General features: G+C 37.0%; 2 protein-coding genes across 4 annotated transcripts in view; both read left to right on the forward strand.

Annotated features, from left to right (window-relative positions):
• Positions 1-7,165, forward strand: part of LOC116782036 (macrophage mannose receptor 1-like) — a 30,795-nt gene extending 23,630 nt beyond the window's left edge. Inside the window, exons 24-29 of the mRNA XM_032678064.1 lie at positions 192-357; positions 1,724-1,870; positions 2,934-3,050; positions 3,882-4,049; positions 5,836-5,865; positions 6,251-7,165. Of these exons, the coding sequence (XP_032533955.1) occupies positions 192-357; positions 1,724-1,870; positions 2,934-3,050; positions 3,882-4,049; positions 5,836-5,865; positions 6,251-6,489 (867 nt within the window). The 3' untranslated portion in view covers positions 6,490-7,165. The remainder of the gene's footprint in view (positions 1-191; positions 358-1,723; positions 1,871-2,933; positions 3,051-3,881; positions 4,050-5,835; positions 5,866-6,250) is intronic.
• Positions 7,166-8,825: 1,660 nt separating this feature from the next.
• Positions 8,826-21,663, forward strand: part of LOC116782027 (macrophage mannose receptor 1-like) — a 30,819-nt gene continuing 17,981 nt past the window's right edge. Inside the window, exons 1-11 of one of the 3 annotated variants that reach the window (XM_032678055.1) lie at positions 8,826-9,013; positions 11,251-11,646; positions 12,759-12,932; positions 14,776-14,934; positions 15,725-15,838; positions 17,207-17,353; positions 18,224-18,406; positions 18,953-19,110; positions 19,506-19,616; positions 20,765-20,880; positions 21,308-21,456. In XM_032678055.1, the coding sequence (XP_032533946.1) occupies positions 8,944-9,013; positions 11,251-11,646; positions 12,759-12,932; positions 14,776-14,934; positions 15,725-15,838; positions 17,207-17,353; positions 18,224-18,406; positions 18,953-19,110; positions 19,506-19,616; positions 20,765-20,880; positions 21,308-21,456 (1,777 nt within the window). In that variant the 5' untranslated portion in view covers positions 8,826-8,943. The remainder of the gene's footprint in view (positions 9,014-11,250; positions 11,647-12,758; positions 12,933-14,775; positions 14,935-15,724; positions 15,839-17,206; positions 17,354-18,223; positions 18,407-18,952; positions 19,111-19,505; positions 19,617-20,764; positions 20,881-21,307; positions 21,457-21,663) is intronic. The other 2 variants (XM_032678044.1, XM_032678052.1) reach the window with 2 other exon arrangements.

Raw genomic sequence — 21,663 nt, forward strand, 5'->3', positions numbered from 1 at the left:
TGCTGTGTCTTGTTTTTATGTTGCTGAATCCTGATTCAGTATTTTAAACCAGTATATTACAGTACTAGGACAGATATACAAACTGAGGCGTGTATATCCCTTTGAAAACATACTTTTGTACAACTCCATTTACCTGAAACAGCAGATGAAGAGTGTAGAAAAATTATGTTAAATGTCTGCTTCAATTTTAGAATCCTGGCTATTATAGATGGACCGATAAAGAGAAAATAAGCTTTTCTAAGTGGGACTATGGAGAACCAAAACAGAAAGTAGCCTGTGTCTATCTGGAGCTCTCTGGGGCCTGGAAAACAGCATCTTGTAATGAAAAACATCTTCCTCTCTGCAAAAAATTTGAGAGTAAGCTATGGTGATTTTTGGTTTTATGGCAGAAACCTTGCTTTATCTGCTTTGGACTGAAACATAAATTTCTAAGTACATATAAAGGAATAATAAGCCTGAGTATGTAATGTCATTACCTTTATTTTGCAAGAACAATACTTTATTTGGATGGTGTTGTCATTCACCAGTCAAGATATTGCCATTTTACTGGACTGGAGTGATAGCTGCCTTGGGAGCAGGCAGACAGCTCATAGAGATTGTGGGAGCATTAAACATTTTGCATGAAGTCTAGAATGTAAAATGTTTTGCTGAAAGGGGTTTTGTGGGAAGGCCTATAATAAATGAAGTCCACTGAGTATAAAATAAATTTGGTTTCGTCAACATATATGCATCATTCATACACCGATTATTACATCATTTCTATAAGATTCTAAAAACTGGGTAAAGGAGGGAGAGTTGTATCTAATAAAAAAAGAGTCTGGTATTGATCCAAACAAAAGTTCATACTTCCTAGGGATTCTATGGGTACCGCTGAGAAATACTACACAGTTAAAGCTATAGGCAAACCTCAGGATGGGACTGAACCTTTTTGCTTTCTCATTTGTAATACAGTAACACATTTTAGCTCTAGTGACGCAGACTTAATGGAAATTCAGAGTTTCTTCTGATATGGTTTTGTGGTTTTTGTTTTTGTTTTTGTTTTTTAATTTCTTTTCCAGGCCATACTTTGAACTTCATATCTGTTAATTCGCAACTTTTGCTTTAAAAACACATGTACTAACTGACAATGTTGCTGTTTCTTTCCATAATATCATCGCTTGCAGGAAAATGAGGGGCTACTACATAAACGTTCAGTGAGCCTTAAATTATTCTATGCATTGTCAGAGTGAAAGAAATTTTATGTAAGGATTGTTATCTTGAGGAAAATATCAAATGGGAAATTTCCACAGTAAACTAGTGTTTAGATGACATTTCATTTAAAAACAAACTTATTTGAACATCTTGAGGGTTTTGGAGTTATCTGGTTTGGGGTTTGGGGTTTTTTTCTGCTTTTTACTGTTTCTTTTATTTATACAAATTTGTTGATTATAACAAAATAAACTAGAACCAAAATCTCTGAACACTCAAATATCCTTGAGACAGTCCAAGTCTGATTCAGTTAGTAACACAGAAGAGTCCAGGTTCACACTGAGTCATCCACTTGCCGCTGAGTATTCCTGTTCCTCATAGTCACTCTTGACTTAGTCACTGATAATTCTAGCACTGTGTGCCAAAGAATATTTTAAGTACTTTTAAGAAAAGGTGTTTTTAATACCTGATTTCATATCTGAAGAACTGCGATCCCTACTGAAAGAAAGTATCCATAATATCTTATTTCTTCTAGATGTACTTCCTTCTGATCCCCCACAGGATATTGGAACATGTCCTGAATCTGATCACATATCTTGGATTCCTTTCCGAAGCCACTGCTATTACTTCAATGCCAACGAAATGAGCTGGGCTCAGTCTGTGACTCAGTGCATTCAATCAGGTAATTATTCTTTTTACCCAAAGATAGGATTTCAATCTTGACATAAAAAAGAAGACTTTAAAAAAAGTCTTGAAAAGTAATACTGCAAAATCTACAAATACTAAAAAAAAGGGAAATAAATGTCTCATTTATTTCCCACCATTCTGTGCTTTTCAGCTATGTTGAACTTAAGGTGATCAGATTTCCTTGTTTTATTTTTCAGCTGTGCTTGTTTCTTGTTATATTTCTTCCTTCACAAAGTTTCTCTTTATAGTAATATTTTAAATTTTATGTAATTAAAAAAAAATCAAAACAAAACAAAGCAGAACACCTGTTTCTGGTCTTATCCCTTCTTTTCCATATTTTGCCCTACACAATAGTCGAAGTAAATATCATAATAACAATCACTTCTTTCTAACACATATCACCTTTTTGCGACATGAAAGGGGTTGCATGTGCTGCCTGGAAGCCCTCCATTGACCAGCAAGGCTCCCTGGCAGACTGTAGAGTCAGAGGAAGGCGAACATTTCCCTCCCCCTCCTTGGGGACATCTGGTCCTGGCCAAGGCCAGGAACTGCACCTTGGCACTCTTTCACCTATGCTGCTGAGTCATCACCTGCCTCATCCCTGTCTCAGGAGGCTGTGAAAGAGAAAAGGAAGCACTATACTGCCCAAAAGAAATGGATCCTTTGTTTAATATCTTTTTAGATCCTCTTGGACCTCTTACTTTACCACCATTGCCAGTTTGAATTGCTACATGTCATCCTGTCAAACCACAACGAGCAAATGAATAATCATCCATAATTCCTATAAAAAATATCATCCAATCACTTGAAAATATAGTGCATTTTGCCTGGTGTTTAAAAATCATCTTCTTCACTGTGCTTTCGTGTCTTTCAGTTCTGATGACATCAGTCACTGTCTGTGTTGTTCCTCTACAGCTGGACATGATTCTGTGGTTTCTATTCAAATACTTGTTTACTCCCTGCCTGCAGGGGAGGTTTTATTATTAACTTTACCCTATCTCAAAAGCTGTAACTATGTTGGAGATACCTCCAATCATCTTCTGTTGTTTTGTTAATAGGTGGTATGTTGACTTCTGTAGAAGATCCAGCTGAATCCAACTTTTTAGTAGAACATGCAGACTTATACACAAGCAAGACAAGTGGCTTTTGGATAGGAATCTACAGAAATGTAAAGGGTAACTATTCTAAGTACTATAAATAAACATAAATAGACTTTATTAAATGGGCAAAAATATTAATAAGATACATTGTTTTTAAACAACTAATTGAAGTACAGTAGAAATTCTGACCTCAGCCCTCCCTGAGGACACCTCCTATTCCTGGTCTGTGAGAAAGCCTTTCCCAGTGGGGAACATGTTCTGGCTGAGGAGCACCCATGTAGGAGCTGGGGGTGTCCAGCCAAAACCCACAGCATTAAGCTTCTCTCTATCTCTGTATGGAGAAATTTAGGCTGCTGGCTAGAGTGCAGTGGAAAACACGCATCTGGAAAAAAACATTGGTGTCAATCCACAGACAGTCAGAAAGGATTTTATTTTAGATTATTTTCAGCTCATTGAAACATCAAAATTTTTTTTCAGAGTTTATACAAAAAAGAAAAGTTTTAATTTTAACTAAGCATATGTTTAAGCATTGCAATAAAAGTTGCTTGATTTTCACTGGGTGCTGCTGAAATAATGATTTAGAAATCAGAATAAGAAAGCATAGATTTAGTTTTTTCTGTTTGAAACTTTAGTATCTTAGACAAAAATATGGAGCAATATAAATTAAAACTAAGTTATGACTGAAAAATCTGCAAATCATAACGTGGAAAAGCAAGTACACCTTTTTTGAGAAGAGAATCAAATAAAATCAAATCAAATGCATTAGAAAACAACTGCAGATGGAATTTTTGAAGAAAGTATTATTGCTTTATTTGGCTGAATAAAGTAATATTGCATTAATATTCACTAAGGTGAAGACCTTTCATGTGGACCTATTAGTATTGATCCTAACATTTGCAACATTAGGGCAACTGCTTTGGCAAGACAACAGTGCCTTAGACTTTGTCAACTGGAGTGAAGGACAGCCCTCAGAGGACCGGCTTGATTATTGCGTGGAGTTGTCTGCGTCCACGGGTTACTGGAGTATCCTTCATTGCTCTTCCCAAAAGGGTTTTATTTGTAAGAAGCCAAAGAGTAAGTGAATTTTTTAATATTTGTTCTTGTTGTTTATGCGTTTTTTTAGTAGCACTAGCACAATATGATCATTACAAAAGATCAACATAAAACAATCCTGCTTATCACCTGTTACAGTGTTCAGAAAAAAATATTTTTATGTTGAGTTATCCTTTTTTTGTTTGCCCTATTCATGATTCCTTGCTTCATAACCTCAGATTTTCTTACATTCTGTGATGAATATTCAATTAATAATTAAAAATTATCAATATTTTCTAAAAAAAATTTAAACTCCTCTGTTGTTTTGTTCCCCTCTAACATAAACACATCTTTTCCTACTAACCCCATCTTTTCCTACTAACATTCCTATTGTCTTCCTGTGGAACAAGGGCTGCATCAATAATTTGCTATTCTTCCTCTTGCTGTACTATGATACATGCTGTTCCAGTAGGAGATGGATGAAGCAATTCTATTTAAATAACAACAGAACGGAAGCATGATCCAGAGAGCATATAGTGACCTTTGAAAAGAGTAGAAGTGTTTTGGTTAGCATTTCTTTTTTTTTTTTAATATTGTGTTTCTGTGCAACTGAGCACCATCTGCTTTGGTCAGGAAGTAGAAATATCAGAATATTTTGAGCCAAGTAGCCATGTGGTTATTTTGAAGTTTAACTGTTAATTCTGAAAAAAAGCCTGATTTCCTGCCCTGTTTCACAACACTGAGGTTCAGGATGTTTCTGAGGCTCAATCCTTTCACCCCCAAAGCAAAGCTGCAGCTGAGGCAGGAAGCAGCAGTCACAGCAGCGTTCAGCAGTGTTCGGGCATGTTCTGAAAAGGAAAATCCTCCTTTTAGGAAAACTCCTAGTTTTCTTTTGGCAGTCAGGCAATGGACACTACTGAATGCTAATTTTCTTACCAGATGTGTCAGAAAGTATAAACTCACTGTCAACACACACTTTGTTCAACGGGTTTGACTGTGAGTGGCCCCGACATGCAAGCTAAAGTACAGAGGATATTCCCTGACACGGGGTTCTCCAGCAGAACAGTGTTTCAGCACAACTAAGTACTCATTCCATTACAGCCAGCTCCGCATCCTTTCACGGAACAAATTCAACAGCCGCTTTTCCTTCGTGCTCACAAACACAGGAAAGCTCAATGCATTGCTTTGCTGCTGCCGCAGCAGCCCAGCTCTTGGTGTATCCCACTCTGCCTGGGGGTCCCACTGCCCATGAGGAAGATCCACCCTTGCCGTGGCCTCCACCCAACTCCCACCAGCTCACATCCAGTGCACAGGAAAAACCTTGCCGATGGCGCCCTCTGTGCACAGCCGGGAAAAGCTGCACAAGAAAACTTGGGCTTACAAATTTAATTATAGATGCAAACGAATTTTGGTAAACTAAGGCCTGCTGGGTCTCAAAGCAATTGTGTGCAGTCCGGGAACACTCAAATATCCTCAGCACTTGATCAAGTTGTTCCCAGTCTCTGCAGGAATCAGACCCGGTGAAATGGACGTGGTTTATTAATCAGGGGAGAAAAGGCAGTTCTTCTAAAGCAGTCAGAAAAACTACCAGTGCTTAGACACTTTTTGGTTTTCAAAAAAGAAGCAAGAGGGCTCTAATATTCAAAACAATACATTTTTATTAAAGGAAATATCTGTCACACATTTTCATCTCTGTTAATTTAGCAGATGTGTTCCCAGGAGAAATTATGATGTGAAGATTACCAGACCTTTTGCTAACATGAAACTGTCGGGAAAAAAATGTGACTTTTTTAGATTTTGACTAAACACTTGTCTTTATCTTTGACAGCTATTCTTAAAGCAACTGCAAATGTGGAAGGTAGGATTGTTTTTCCTTCCAAATTGTTTCAAAGATACATGAAAATAAAAACTTGAGATTTTTAATTAACTTATTATTATTTATTTGGTTTATATATATTTATTTATATGGATTAATTTACTTAGTTGACATTGAATTCTTTCCCAGCATAATATAGCAGTACCTACAGGACACTTAAGGCATCCCAGGATAAGCAAATGCTTTGGTAAATTGATCATCCCCTCTTTGCTCCTTCTTCTGCATGCTAAAATCAATAAGGAGGACTGACCCAGAGACAATATGATAGATTTTAACCCTTGTAATTAAAAAAGGGGGAAATTATAGTTTTCATACTTATTTATGGCTACAGTAAATCCATTTCTATTTGCTTTGTATTTATTTACAGATGCCAAAAGGGACAAAGCCAATGGTCACCTGAATATGTGGATACTACTTACTCTGGTCCTCATCATTTTATTAGGGATGAGCTTCATGATTTATTTTGCATTCAAAACTCGAAGTGGCACTGCAAGAAAGGAGAGGTGGTGCAGCAGACAGATAGAATGCAGCCATGCCCTACCTGGAAGGGACAATGAAAGTGATTCTACCAGCAACAAAATAAAAAATGAACACAGTGTTGTCTGATGGGATAAACCAGCCAAACTAAATAGTTAAGCTTAAAAAAATATAGCTGAAACAAAGTAAATCTTAGTCTTTATTAGATGCATGTAACTTCTACTATGAAGTAAAACTGGCAGTTATTCCTTTGGTAAGGATGAAGAACTATTGCTCTGTGCACTTCAATAAATATTCTCAGGTATTGATTAAGTTGGTACTGCACAAAATGGCTAATTAGGCAAACATGAAAAACAACAGGACTACTGGGAGTTTAGATTTAAATCTTATTACCATAGTGGTTTTTTTATTTAGAGATTTGTGGCAGCAGTGCATACAGAGTCAAGACTAATACTGAGCACTCTTTTTGCTGAGCACTCAGCCCTAGTGCCTGCACCTTGAGCATATCTCACCATACTGTACTGAAGCATGCACACTGTTACTCAAGCAAACTGGTGTTTGGAATAAACAGAGATTTACATGGACCGTCTGTCCCCATTGTTGTCCCTGTCTTCACTCTTTACACAAATATATATCTTGCTTGTGATAATATTACAAGTGAAATGCAAATACTTGTCCTTCATGGCTTCAACTTGGATTTTGCAAAACAAATAAATCTCGGCAAACAGTCTTATTCTATGGCTTTGAATGTTTTTTTATCAATTATGAACATGGAGGCATATCAATAAATGATCTACATATTACATAATAATACTTTGGTGTTGTTAATTTAGCATGCAGAGATGTTACACAGTTCAGTGACCGAATGAGTCATCTACCTTAAAAGAGAAGCTAACAGGAAGAAAAACAGAAACATGAACAAGGTACATGACTAAAAAAGGCATAAATAAACTGTAAAATAAAGTAGATGCCAAATAAAGCTGGGAGAATCCAGTTCTGGTTTTATTTCACTTGACTGCTCATTTTAGGATGTCTTTGCTTAATATCCTCCACCTCTCCGATAAATAAACTGACAACTGGGCACTATGTCCATGCTACAGGCCAGTAAAGCAGTGGGGCACACCACAGTGCCTTGGTGTGAAATGTTTGTTTAAGTCTTCTATGAATTCTCTGTTGTCTATGACATACTGAAGGAAAAAAGATCTCAGGGATCTCTGGGAAAATCAAACCTTTAGAAAGTGCATAAGAACAGTAGAGGGGATGTCACATGGCAATGGATTGATAGTTTATAGATATGGCAATTAAACAAAACATATTGCAAAAGATAAGGAATAAAAGACATTTTGTACTCAAACTACTTTTACTGATAGTCTTCTTGATCTTACACCTTCTTTTTTGCCTTCATATAAGTTATAATATATACACATGTTTTAGGGTTTTTTGTAAATACTGAGACTGAATTGGATTCAGTGCTGTTTGATGGCTAATAATAAAGGCAAAGCAAATGAAAAGAGTTAACAGATGAAAAAATTCCAAGATGATATCATCATTTAAAATCTTGATATTGATAACATAGCTCTGAAGACCCTGTACTTCTCTCACACTAAGTGATGCTTTGCCCTTGCAGAAAGTATTGTGAGATTTGTCTACATAATAAAGCCAAGAAAAATTTGAAAGGCAATTTCAGCTGAATATTTTTCCTTCTTTTTCTTCAAAATAAATAGGGGATTTTGCATCATAGCTGAAGTTCATTTTCACTTAATAAAGGACTGAAACTCATTTGTAAAGTCTGAAAAAAGACCTCTTTCCTTGTCTCATTTTACACTTGGTATAAAGGAAAAATTAGGTATTAAAATTCATTTGTACTTTATGGATTAAATAATTTTGAAAGACAGTTTTTCTGCCAAAATCACTGGTTAACAGAAGGATTTGTAAAGATTTGGTTAATTTGTATTGGTTCTTCTAAGATAAATTCACATGAAATAGCAGCAGAGTAGCTTTACTAGTTGATAAATCAGAGTAGATAAAAGCCAGGTGTATACATAGTGCCCAGTTTGTCAAGTCACCAAGCAAAATTAAATTATCCTGTCTGGGTTAATTTTTCACTGAAATAGTTAAAATTGCTCACTCCATCAAATGAAATGTCATTTGTAGCAGTGAAGACCTATTTGCCTGAGAAATTTGCATATATTTTTCTCTGAGTTTCCTAGGTATTTATTTAAAATACATCCATTTAAGTGCACTCCCTACTTCTTTGTCTTTGAGGGTCAGAATGTTACAATTTCAAGCAGAACCAAGAATGTTAAAAATAATTCATCGGAACAATGTTGAGCTGTTAAAACTTTGCCACTTGCATTTGAATGGATGGAAATTTCACTTTCAGATGCAAAGTCTGAATTTTGTAATTATTTATAGATTTCAAAATACCACACGTGACAGGATATTTCCTTATTTAGAGCCCAGAGTTTTCTCTTTCAACTAAAAATCTCCAAAACTGAGAAGGAACCAGCACCAACTGATTCCTTAAGGACCTCCACTGCAACAATCAATTTCAGCTCATCTCTTTGCAAATAAGAAGACAAAATGAAACACTTGACCTTTTCTACAGTCTTAGTTTTCCTCTCATTTGTTTGTACTGCTTTTCAGACACTTGGTGAGTCTATTTTTTCCTATCCTCTGAAAAAGTGGATGTGAAAGTGGGCATCTTTGTTGTCTTGCTGTTTTCTCAAGCTCTTTAAGATTTTCACACAGCTTGACTACTCTACATTTCATATTTGTCCTAACAGGAGTGATCCACAGGAACTTATAAAAGACAGATACAAATGATTTTTTTTTTTACTTTAAAAGAGTTGGGAAGAGTAAAAAAGGGGTAAAGCTGGGAATCAGTGGATAAAGATTGACTTTTGGGTAAAAATTAGTTATTGATTATGTCTGCTCTGTGAAGTAGATGGACTTCACAGGGTGGTCCATAGTCCTTGTCTGTATATGTGACTGACTTAGAAAAAATCAAAAAGAAAAAGGAATTAAATAGGGTGTTTTATGTGTAGCCTTAGCATGAGATTATGTGGGATGAGATGGAACTTGTGGATTGATATAAGATGTAATACCGTGGCTGCCAGTGGAAAAAAAATTAGAAATATATGGGAGTCAAGAATAACCCGGGAATAACCATTACAGCTTTCAGAGTAAGGAGGAGAGGCATAGTTAAGGCTCTGAAGTTGACTAAAGACAGATCACAGCTCCCTTTTGATGTAAGGATGATGACAATGTTCAAGGACATTTTTTCTTTATCCTTCAGTTCATTAGATTTGCGGAGTGGGATAAATATCACAGCTTCCAAAAGCAGATGCTGTGCCATGTGAGCTGCACCAGCACTGCCTTGTGCAAAAAGGGGGTCCCCTGCCTGGTCCGTGAGCTGGGAACCAAACCCACAAGTAGGAACCTCACAGTTTCCAGCAAGAACTTGTATTATTAGTCCCAAAAATACTATGAGGGACAATAGCTGAAACTTAGGGGACTACACTAAGCACCTATTTCTTTAGCAGTAAGAAATTAAAGATTTAATAATATTTAAAACATTTTGCCAAAATGGACAAGAAAAGAAGAAACTAGGTCTCAGCCTCAAATTTAGATTTGCAGAAGTGGCACTTCCATGTTTTACTGAGCTGATCTAAGTAATATAGGGACTTCCTGTGAGGGCTCAAGAATGATTCTTTCTGTCACAGCATCCCAGAAATTTCCAGACACTTTCTCCTCTGTTCACTGCTTAACAGTGGCTTGCCCTAACATCCTTCAGTTCTAGAAATTTACTTTAGTGTTTGGAGGGGTAGCTCACTGTCCCTTATGTCTTATTCTATCCGATGGATATGGGAACAATGCTGTATCTCTGCTTCCAGGTAATGATTTGAGGTACAGAGCACTGAAGGGTAAAGCTTTGCCCTTCTGTTCCATAGGTCCTAGAATATTCCTTGTAGTCCAAATTCCAGTCCCTCATGACCCAAAGCCACGTGATAACTGTATGCTTCCTGGAATTTTGAAAAGCATGCAGCTGTGTGCTCAGGCTGACCTACTTTGCATGTCGATAGTACAGCTGCAGTTCTGGACAGTCCTTACCAGCAGGGGATACTTGTTTCAATGGATTACTAAATTAGGCTGCCTGTAACTCTTTGGGAGTGTTAAGCACGTTATTCAACACTCACATTTGCACTATCACAGAGGTCCACACCTGTAGCATCTGTACCTCCATATGCTGCCCAGCTCTTGTGAGAATGGTTGTGATTTGATTGTGTGAATTGTGTTGACTTCTTATGATGGACACACTAACGAAAGGATACTGGAATAAGGCAAGATAATGAGTCACCATTACTCAGTTTTTTAATTCTAAAAAAAAACCCCAAACCATAACAGAACATACCAATTCCAGAAGGAGCAAGAGTCACAGAAGGCTCACTCATTTAACTGTATTAAGCACAAATGCCACTCCATGGAAGTGTATGCGACATGAACTAAATCTATAATGCATGAAGTGATGGCAAACTTACAAATTTTCAGTAAGGTGTCCTTTGGAAATCTTGAATGAAATGTGCATTTCAGGAGAAAATTAAATTCCATTATAATGATGACATTTTTGAAGTTGCCATAATGTGTTTTATGGATTCTTATTTCTCTGTATTGTATTTACATGTACTTACATGAGCTGCGCTTATTTTTCCCTCCCAGAATGAAATAAGTCTTGAAAATACCGTTTGATCCTTTCAAATGTGACTCATATTTGCAGTCTCCTGACATGAGTCAGATTAGCATAGAATCAACAGCTCATCTTTCTCTGCACAAGCTCCTTCACCATGTGCTCACCATAAATACAGTAATCCTGAATGTTTTGTTTTACAGACAGTGAAATATTTTTAATATACAATGAGGATATTAAGCTCTGTTTAAGTGCTCAGAGTTCTGAGGCAGTCACTACAGCCCCATGCAGGAAAAACACTGACTTACAAAAATTCAGGTGGGTCTCTGATCATCAGCTGATGAGCGTGGCATTTGCACAATGTTTGGGAGTGCCCTACAAGCAAAACCATGCTAAAATTTCTCTGTACCCATGCAACAAGAAAAGTGAATTCCAGAAATGGGAATGCAGAAATGAGACCTTGGCAATCCAAGGGGAAGATTTCTTTCTCAGTGCTGGCAAAAAAAAAGAAAACATTGTGCTGAAAACAGGATCAGAGACAATGAATAAATGGAAGATCTATGGAACTATGGATGATTTGTGTTCTCGAGGCCATGAAGGTAAAGTTTAAAGGTTAACCTTGATGGTTTATTGAATGCATTTGTTTGCCATCACAGATATGGTTCTATGACTTCTGCTCCCCTTAGTCTAACATCAGCTGTTCCCCCTGAGGTAATGGTGGACTAGAGGATGATTAGTTCACATATTCAGGCTTGTATCCTCCATCCTGGAGAAACACAGCTGCTTAGGTTCAGACAGCATGCAGTATGTGCAAAAAATGTGCTTTATTTTTTCTTTACTTTTAAAGCAAAGGTGGAGGTTATTTTTAATTGTTAGCATTAACCACTTTTCTCAGTGATGCCTAGCAATAATACAAGAGGCAGTGGAAAAAAACCTGATGCACAGAAAATTTCACCTGAATATGAGGACGAACTTCTTTACTGTGCAAATGACCAACCACTGGAACAGGTTGCCCAGAGAGGTTGTGGAGTATCCCTCACTGGAGACATTCAATATCTGTCTGGATACAACCCTATGCCATATGCCCTAGAATGGCCCTGCTTAAGCAAGGAGGTTGGGCCAGATCATCCACTGTGGTCCCTCCCAACCTGACCCATTTTGTCACTCTATGACTATAATCAAAGCACTTGATTTAACTGTGTACTCTTACTTCTGAGATTGTATTAGTATTGTTGGAAGAAAGGCAAAAATCTCTAAGTAATAGACCAGTATTAAATGCAAGGAAATTATTTCATGCATGCTACCTTCAGTTGCTCTACAAGATTTCAGATGCCAAAAATCCCGCAACATTTAACAATTAAATCAATGGCTTACTTTTAATGAATGATAGGAAATTAAGTTACATAATAAAACAATTTCTACTTTTAGAAAATTATATTTAAATATATGAGACAAAAATCTCTACAGTTCTTTCATAGTTGGCTACAGTATGAAACTGCTCTATTTCCAGCTGTTACAGTGATGGTGTACCCCAAAAGCAAACAGTAAATTGCAAGCGCTACCAAGAACTTCCACGAAAGACACTGCTGGTAACAGCAGTTCCCCTGTTACACTGGTGTAACACCTGCCATGCTTTTTCCATGTAGTCTTATGGAGTGTACAGATATGTAGATTCATGTACATGTAATAAAATTTATCTTTGTCCCCTCAGATCTGTTTACACTGCTAGGAAATTCCAACGGAGCTCCATGTACCTTCCCCTTCCAGCTGAGTAGTAGATGGTATGTCGAGTGCACTGCTGCTGGCAGGTCAGATGGCTTGCTCTGGTGTGCAACAACGCCTGACTTCAATGTGGACCACTTGTATGGGTTCTGTCCAACTGCCAGTAAGTCCCACATGCTGACATAAATATTATAACACAACGTTGTTCGGTAACTAGATCAATACTGAGATGCTGTCAATAATATCGAAAGGAAAAACCTTATAATGACCTAATTTTACTCAAAAATGTCTCTCTCACAACATAACATTCCTAATAGAAAAATTGATCTGTTTGCTATTAGTCTGTAGTCAGGCTGAAAGTTGTCTGGGTGTGTCCATCAGTTGTCAACACACAGGAAAAGAGCAGTGTGCTTTAATATGACTGTCTTCAGCATAGAATCACCTGAAAATTGAGACGCTATTCACAGGCTAATACTCATTGATACTTGTGGTAGCAGTAGTATAACCTTTTCCACCCAAACAAAGCCCTGTTTTGTATAACAAGATTGGTCTACAGTACATGGGAGTATGTATTTTGTCTTCTGAAAGACATAAAATAAGAAGATTGGCTCAAAGATCTTACTGAAATGGTAGCATCGTCAGCATTTCCCTTGTAATGTTTCAGAATACATTACAAGATAATGCTACATGAACAGATAAACGTATGTGCACTGGGGTGCAGGATGAAGAACACCAAAATACGGTGTTAATGAAGATATTAAAAATGCTGCCTCAAAGCTAATTTTTCAGTGTGATACCACAGAATCAGCATTTGTCATTTTGATAGGAGCATTGCACTGGGAAATCAGGTTCATCTCACTCACAACCGCCAACTACCACCATCATTTTGACTGATTTGGTGAAAATTATTCCCTGGTGCAATATTGCAAGCAGTAGCTTGAAAAATCCCATAACATCCTCTGTATATAAACTAGAAAACATGTAGTATTTAGCATTATAAAACTGATGGGACATTATCACTAACACTTGAGTCTACAGTTAAAAAAGAATGTTAAAAATCTGTGAATCAGCAAAAAAGAAACACAATAAGAAATAGAAAACATTTCCTCTAATAAACATTCAAGAAATTTAATATCTTTTTCTCAACAAAAGCAAAATTTAGGACAAGTTGTAATCACACCTTATTTCAGCACTTGCCCAGGGAACAGTTTTGCTAACAGTGAGCTCTCAGAAGACAATTTCTAAACTCCAGAACACATGCCAGACAACAAATACAATTCCAGCTCCTCATCTGCTCCTCACTGGACCCTTCCCCAGCTCTCTTGCCCTTCTCAATGTCTTTCTTTGGGCAAGGAGCCCAAAACTGAACTCAGTATTTGAGGTGTGGTGTCACCAGTGTCCCCCAAGCACAGGGGGACAATCACTGTCCTGGTCCTGCTGGCCCCACTATTCCTGATACAAGCCAGGATGCCACTGGTCTTCTTGGCCACCTGGGCACACTGCTGGCTCATGTTCAGCTGGTTATCAAACAACACCTCCAAGTTCTTTTCCACTGGAAAGCTTTCCAGCTGCTCTCTTCCAAGCCTGTAGAATCGTAAATGTAATTAGTGATGGTATAATTTCAAAAGCAAACTTTCCATTACTGGAAATGTTTGTACTTCAGTTGTGTTTCAGCCAAGAATAAACTTGGACATAGTCTGTGAGCTGCTGAACAGGATTTCAGGGTAGAAAATGACCAAGATAGAGTTTTGCTTTACTGATATCTTTACAAAATTTTTTTTTTATCTGGAGATTATAAAATTTGAAGAGGAAAGTAAAAAATAAAGAATGAAGGTCCATCTCTGCTACTTTAAATTGCAAACCCTCTTTTACTTAACAAGGTCAAGCTAACTCACTTGCTCCAGAGTGTCATTTCACAAGTAAGCTTGCAGTAGAATTTTGCCATAACATTTTGTGTAAAATGGTTATTACAAACTGAGATACTAAATTTCCTTTCTCTCACACAGACAATGACAGATTTTGGAGTACAGATCCTTTGACAGGAACCTACTACCAGATAAACTACCAGTCAGCTCTCACATGGCACCAAGCAAGGAAGAGCTGTCAGCAACAGAACGCAGAATTACTCAGTGTTACAGAGATACATGAACATATGTATCTAAGAGGTGAACTAATAATCAAGATTCAATAAAAAATGTGTCAGAGAGGTTTTTGTAACTGATTTCAAAGGTTTCAGGGTTTTAAGCACTTTACAATGAATAGCTGATGTAAAAAACCACATATATATTATATATATGTACTAATCAGAAATAGCAAAATTACTGTAAATTAAGCTTTTTATAGGTGGAACTTCTGTAAGTTGTGGAACTGCCATTTGAAATTATTTATATTATTATTTAAGAATTTCCAGATAATTAAGCAAAAGTTAGCTCAAGCTCAGAAAACACCAGAAAGGTCCTAGAAAGGGACCTTAGAAGAAGAAACAACATTTTAGGAGGCAGTCATTATATGACTTTCATGTTAATGAATCAGTATTCTTCATGTATATCTAATGAAATAGTTTTTCGGAAATACCATTCAAATTTTATACAGAAGACTCCTAAAAATTTAAAGACTTTCTGGATGCATGCACATTCTGTAGGATGAAAGTCCAATGTCAATTGCATCACAATCAGGAAAAGTTGTAACAGTATTAATAATAGTAATTCAGTCTTTCCATTTATAAAGCTTATTGTTTACATATAACTGTAGAATAGCACTAAATTCAGATAAACTACTTTGTAAAATAGTCTTTCGCAATTCTCTACTCTTTATTTACAGAAAAACCCCTTTGAGTTTATTACCAGTAAACATGGATTCTGTACTGAACTTAGAAATCACTAAGCAGACTTTTAATATCTTCTTCTAACCTTTGAAAATACAGAACATTTCCTAACAATTCTTTTGGTTGCCTAGATCTGATTGACAGCAAGAGATCCTCTCTCTGGATTGGGCTTAACAGCCTGAATCTCAACAGCGGCTGGCAGTGGAGTGGTGGCATTCCCTTCAGATACTTTAACTGGGCACCAGGTAATAATCTTTTTTAACAGTTTTAGGAATTAATATTTCTCATCAGTATGATGAATGCATATTAATTGAAATCCTGTAGTATTTCCCATGAACACGAGGAAATGGAGCTGAAAGGTATGGGAGATGTGAGATGGAAAATCTGAGAATTATGCTTTCCTTCACTAGATGTACCTTATGGAATTTCAAGAAGAACTAAATAGTCTCATCTCCTACCAGAAGCAGATAAAGTAAAAAGCACTAGATGAGCTGTAGCAAACTGAGAATGCCTCCAAGTCATTAAATCCTCTGTGTCTTTACAACTGTCACAAGGGTTATCAGGTCCTGCAACCTGCAAGGACTCAGCTGTCAGTGAGCATCACTCTTGGAAAGTCTTCCTCTTATGCTTTTCTACTCTTCTATCCTCTTCAACATTCAAGAGAGCCTGTAAATAGAGTTCACACCACTGTCAGTTTATCTTTGAAGGCCTCTTAATGATTGCCATGGCAACAATCAATTGCAGCGAATGCTGAATAAATCCAAGCATAGTCCATCTTTTGGCCTTTCTAAGTCTCAGAGATGTCACCCGCTTTTATCTGGCACAAAGGATGAAGGAAAAGCCCAGAGCTGCTGAGTCTGGTACAGGATTTTGTACCTTCTGCTGAGCTGGTCAAATTCCTTAAGCCTTGCAGAGAAGAGGAGTTGGCTCTCAGGTCAAGCAGCCCACACACCCAGAGCTCCTGTATTCCCACATGATGACTGTGATCATGAGTTCATATACACATTTCCAGTTAACTGCAAAGTTGTTTTAAGTTGTAACTTTCAGGGGAGGGGGAATAAAAAAAGTAATTCATCACACTGTGGACCTCTCCGAGAAGAGGAAAACACTGACCATTCCCCAGATAGGGATCGTGGTCCTGGAGAAACTCCTGGAGGGTTCATTGAAGAGGCAGGCAGAGGAGAGACACTCAGCAATTGTGAGGAAGCTCTGCTTGCAGCAAGGTGCAAATCTGCATCCGAGTTGCCAAAGGGACATGCAGAAATGACCTTTTCAAAGGGCCATTTAATGCAGCCTTTCCACCAGCGTATACTACAGTCTCTCTTCTGAGCAACCCAAAATTTCCACAAAACTTACAGGACTGTCTTATTTTTGAGACCATTACGCTGCCATTAAATGTGGTAGAAAGTGTGAATTATGCAATAAGCATATAAAGAAATGTTTTGATGGGTACTTCTAAATTACATTTTCTTATCTCTGGTAGAAAAATAATTGTAGCAGTTAAGTCACGAGCCTACGATTGACACATTAGAAGGCTGGATGTAAATTGTTCTTTTAGCTGCTGACATAAAACCTGTGCTACATAAAAATAATTTGGTTTTTATGCCATGAAGGAAGTCCTGAGCCTGAGTCTGAGAAACTCTGTGCAGTACTAAATCCCAGAAGAGATGCTAAATGGGAAAATAAACCATGTGATCTGAAACTTGGTTATATCTGTAAAAAGGAAAACTCCACAATGGATCCTTTCTTTCTTTCATCAGGTATGTCAAGTAAATAAAAAAAAACATTTTGATAAGGGCAGAATTTGTGTCACTAAAGTTATATTTAATGGCTATTTGAAATTTAAAAAAAAAGTAGGCATTGTAATTTGTTCTTCTGCTATGACGAGGGCTACAGAAAAAAGCATACTGTAATTTCTTTAGCCAAATATATTTAAATACTGAAAATGTTCCCGGTACCCAGTAACCACAGAAGCATTTTTGCTGGGATAAGCCGTACACTATCATGAAAGTGTCATGGTCTGCATGGACATGAAAATATAGTTAGAGATGCCTCACCCTTCCTGCAGTGCATTCTAATGAAAACACTGAAGGCTTGGCAAAGTGACACTAGTAGGCTCAAAGCAACATCTTAGTAGTGTTGCCTGTAGCCTAGAAAGATGGCAAAAAAGAGCAAGTTCCTTCAGAACACTTTTCTAGTACACTTCTCTCTGATTTATTTAATGAGACTCAGTATGGAAAGCCACGTGTGCAGAGAATTACTTGTGCTACAGTAATAATGCCTTTATGAAATATGTAGAACATAACTGGGTAGGATATATTGTGTGGAAACACTATATACAAAATTCCAAAATATTCCTCTGTCCAACAGTGAATACTTCACAGTAGTGAAGCCCAGTAACCACTGGCTCCAGTATTTTCCTCTTTTGGTAAAATGCGGTAGGTTTTTTGTAAAAGTAGAGTGAGCAAAATCACACAGACTAAAATATATGTGTGAGGAATGAATAGAAGTACTGCTTATTTGTAATAACTTTAATTCTAATTAGTTAATTAACTGATTTTCAATGTAATTGCAGTTATTCTACACTTCCGTTTGCACTTTAAAAATTTGAAATATCTATTGATTTTGAGGGAATGCAGAGCCTGTTAAATGCCCAGAAGGATGGTTACCCCATGGAGGTCACTGTTTCATGGTTCACAGAGACCCCAAAGAATGGAGAGAGGCCCTAATTTCCTGCAATGAGAGCAATGGCAATCTGGCCAGTATCCACAACCCTGAGGAGCATGGCTTCATACTGTCTCAGCTTGGCTACCGTGAGTGTTTCTATAGGGCAGAGTTTGGTACAAATGCAAAACTGTATTATTAGAAATCTTACAGGGTTTAAATAAAATAATTCTTACTCATTTATTACAAATATTTATAGGGAAGGCCACAGATACATAGGTTAGAAAAGCCTCAAACACCAACAAACCACAAGAGGAATCATTATGCTTTCTTCATTTTTGTTTTCATTCTTTTCAATTTGATTTTCATTTGTTTTTCACTGCATGAAATCACTTGAAGGAAATAACAGCTCTAGTTACTGCGGCATTTGGACTGATTATCTGCCTCAGACACCTTGTAGCTGTAGATACAGTAATGGACTTTACTGATAAAGCTGAGGAATCTTATTTCCTGCTGGTATCTCATTTTTAACTTCTTGAAAGAAGAATGTGAATTAGGATTTAAAACAAACTCCTCTGTCTTTCAATATAGATGAATTTGCATTGTAACATTGCAATTTCAGCTCATTTCCACAAAATCTTGCTCCAAAGGACTGTTTCAACTTGGGTAATAACACAGATGAATCTCTGTTGTAGAAGCTGTGGATGAGCTGTGGATTGGCCTGAATGACCTCAAAACTCAAATGTACTTCGAGTGGAGTGATGGGACTCCTGTTACATATACCAAATGGTTGCCTGGAGAACCAACCCATGAAGTCAACGGGCAAGAAAATTGTGTCATTATGGCAGGAAAGGTGAATCATTCCTCATTTCTGTAGCACTGTACTATTTGAGTTTCGGTTATATTTCTAGAGGGTTCTTTTAATTCAACTTAACAACAAATCAGAGAGTGGTATCTTCATTCAGACATATGATTGTCCTAAATGAAATTTAAAATGAAATTATACATAACGAGATGAACATTCATATCTGATCGTGAGTGTACATTATATGCCAAGCAAACGTTAACAGCCTGCCAGTGCCACTTAGAATAACATTAACCTCTTCATTAAGCACAAATACTCGGAATTCACTAAAAATTACAGATCTTCATTGTCCCATTGAAACAATATTTAAAAGAAATAATAATGTTTCTAAAGGAAACAGGTTCTGCCTCACTGTTTTTCACCTCTTCCCAAATTGCAACTAGGATGGATACTGGGCAGTCAATGCCTGTGACAGAAAGTTAGGTTACATCTGCAGAAGAGGCCCACTACAAGGAGTTTCTGAAACAGCAAAGCCTGATCCTGCCTGCCTGAAGGTAAGAAGAAAGCATATCCAAGAATCTGGTTAGTAAAAATCCATTGTTTTCGTAAACTCCACTTGACACTGAAACTATTTTTTTCAGTCTTCCCTAACAAGTGTGATTCTACAAAAAATTCAGGGTGATAATTTTCACTACAATCCCTGATTTAAAATAAAGTTATTTTGAATTTTTTTTTAGAGAATATGAGTCAGGCCTATTATCTCAGAACTCTCTGTGAAAGGGGCTAAAGTCATTACTGCGGTTTTCTGCATATTTTTTATATTGTTCTACAACCAACTGTGGTTACTGAAGCTGTAGTAGGGATTGCTAACAATTTCTGGACTATGTGACATGATGCAAGACGATGACAAATCTCACTATTCAAGCCAAATCAAAACAATAAAATCACTTTTGAGTGAATTTGTTTTGAAGAAATTATTGTATCTTACTCAGGGTTTTTTTCCTTCTCTTTTCCCTCTTTTTACTTTTCTATTTACTACTATTCCATATTTAGTAACCTTTCCCACAAGGCCCATAGGAGGAGCAGAGTTGAGACTCATTGTGCTCAATGGAACTAGGTAGCAGCCAAATACTGAACACAGATTTTATTTACCTTTCTTTGGTGCAGCAAGCAATCTATGAGCTGCCATAAAAGGGAAAATTACTTAGGATTCACCCGTAATTTTGAGGATTTTGCTTTTCAATTATATTCATGTTACCTCTTCAGTCAGACTTTTAGGTGAGCTGATGAATTAAAGCAATTAATTAGTCTAGTTATTGTACCTTTAGCCTTGAAACATTAGGAAACTTGAGTCAGCATCTCTACTGTAACACACACTACTCTTTTCGATTCTGATTAAGGAAATATTTTATTCACCTGATTCTGAATGCACTCTCCGTTCTTAGGAGAGTCCTAAGTCCCTCTGACTTTTTTAGCATCCATTATTAGTTGTCAAAAAGTGAGATTTATATGCATGAAATGTCTTCTTTCTGCACTTAATGTTTGCTAAGTTTAATTTCCATTAGTTCACTGGAATTCAAATGAATACATTAACACATTAGGTTATATTAAAAATATGTTGATTTAAGAGTATTCACTGAAGTTCAGGTACTACAACACATACCTTTTTTTACTGCAACTACATTTCACATGTTCTTGACAGGGCTGGAAAAGACATGGTTTTTACTGCTACCTAGTTGGACATACCTCTGTAACATTTTCAGAAGCAAAGAAAACATGTGAAAGGAGCAATGGTTATTTAACAAGTATAGGAGACAGGTATGAAAAAAGACTAAAAGCTGTATATCTGGTGCAACAATATTGGAATTTTAAAAAATAGTTGAGAACTTTTTGAGAAAAAAAAAGAAAAACAGATAACCACAGAATATCCTTTTTCTGAAATAAAAATAATTAATAAGCACTATGGATTTTCTAACTAAAAATAATTTACACATTGATGTTTTACAGTACTTTACTCTGAAAGGACAGACAAAAGCAACTTCTGCTCTGTAAACAGCAGCTTTTCAGTATAGCACAGCTTCACCTGCTATTGAAGATAGCATCTGAAACCCAGTTAAACAACATATTTCCACGTAAAAGAAAGGCTAATGGAGACTACATTCTAGTCTTGTGAATTTTGGGATGCTGAGGAATGGAAAGCTAAGGGAAAGCTAGGCTTAATGCCATCTGACTTCTGTCATTTCAGATATGAGCAAGCCTACCTAACCAGCCTCACTGGTCTGAGCTCTGAGAAGTATTTTTGGATTGGTCTCTCAGACAAAGAAGAGCGAGGGAGTTTCAAGTGGGTGACTGGTGAAGGTGTTCTGTACACAAACTGGAACGCAGCAATGCCTGGTACTCTGCCATTGGACTAAATTTATACTACTGAGGAACTTTCTGTGTTCTAATTCTAAACTGTTTTCCAGCTTTGATAAACCACATCCATGATGACCCACACAAACATTCTGCCTTTGAAACTGGAGCGTCTTTGATACATGTACTTGGCACTAGTGAGGTTGCAGCTTGAATTCTGAGTTCAGTTTTGGGCCCCTCACTACCAGA

Source organism: Chiroxiphia lanceolata, chromosome 1 (genome assembly GCF_009829145.1).
Source record: "Chiroxiphia lanceolata isolate bChiLan1 chromosome 1, bChiLan1.pri, whole genome shotgun sequence".
Lineage (NCBI taxonomy): Eukaryota > Metazoa > Chordata > Aves > Passeriformes > Pipridae > Chiroxiphia > Chiroxiphia lanceolata.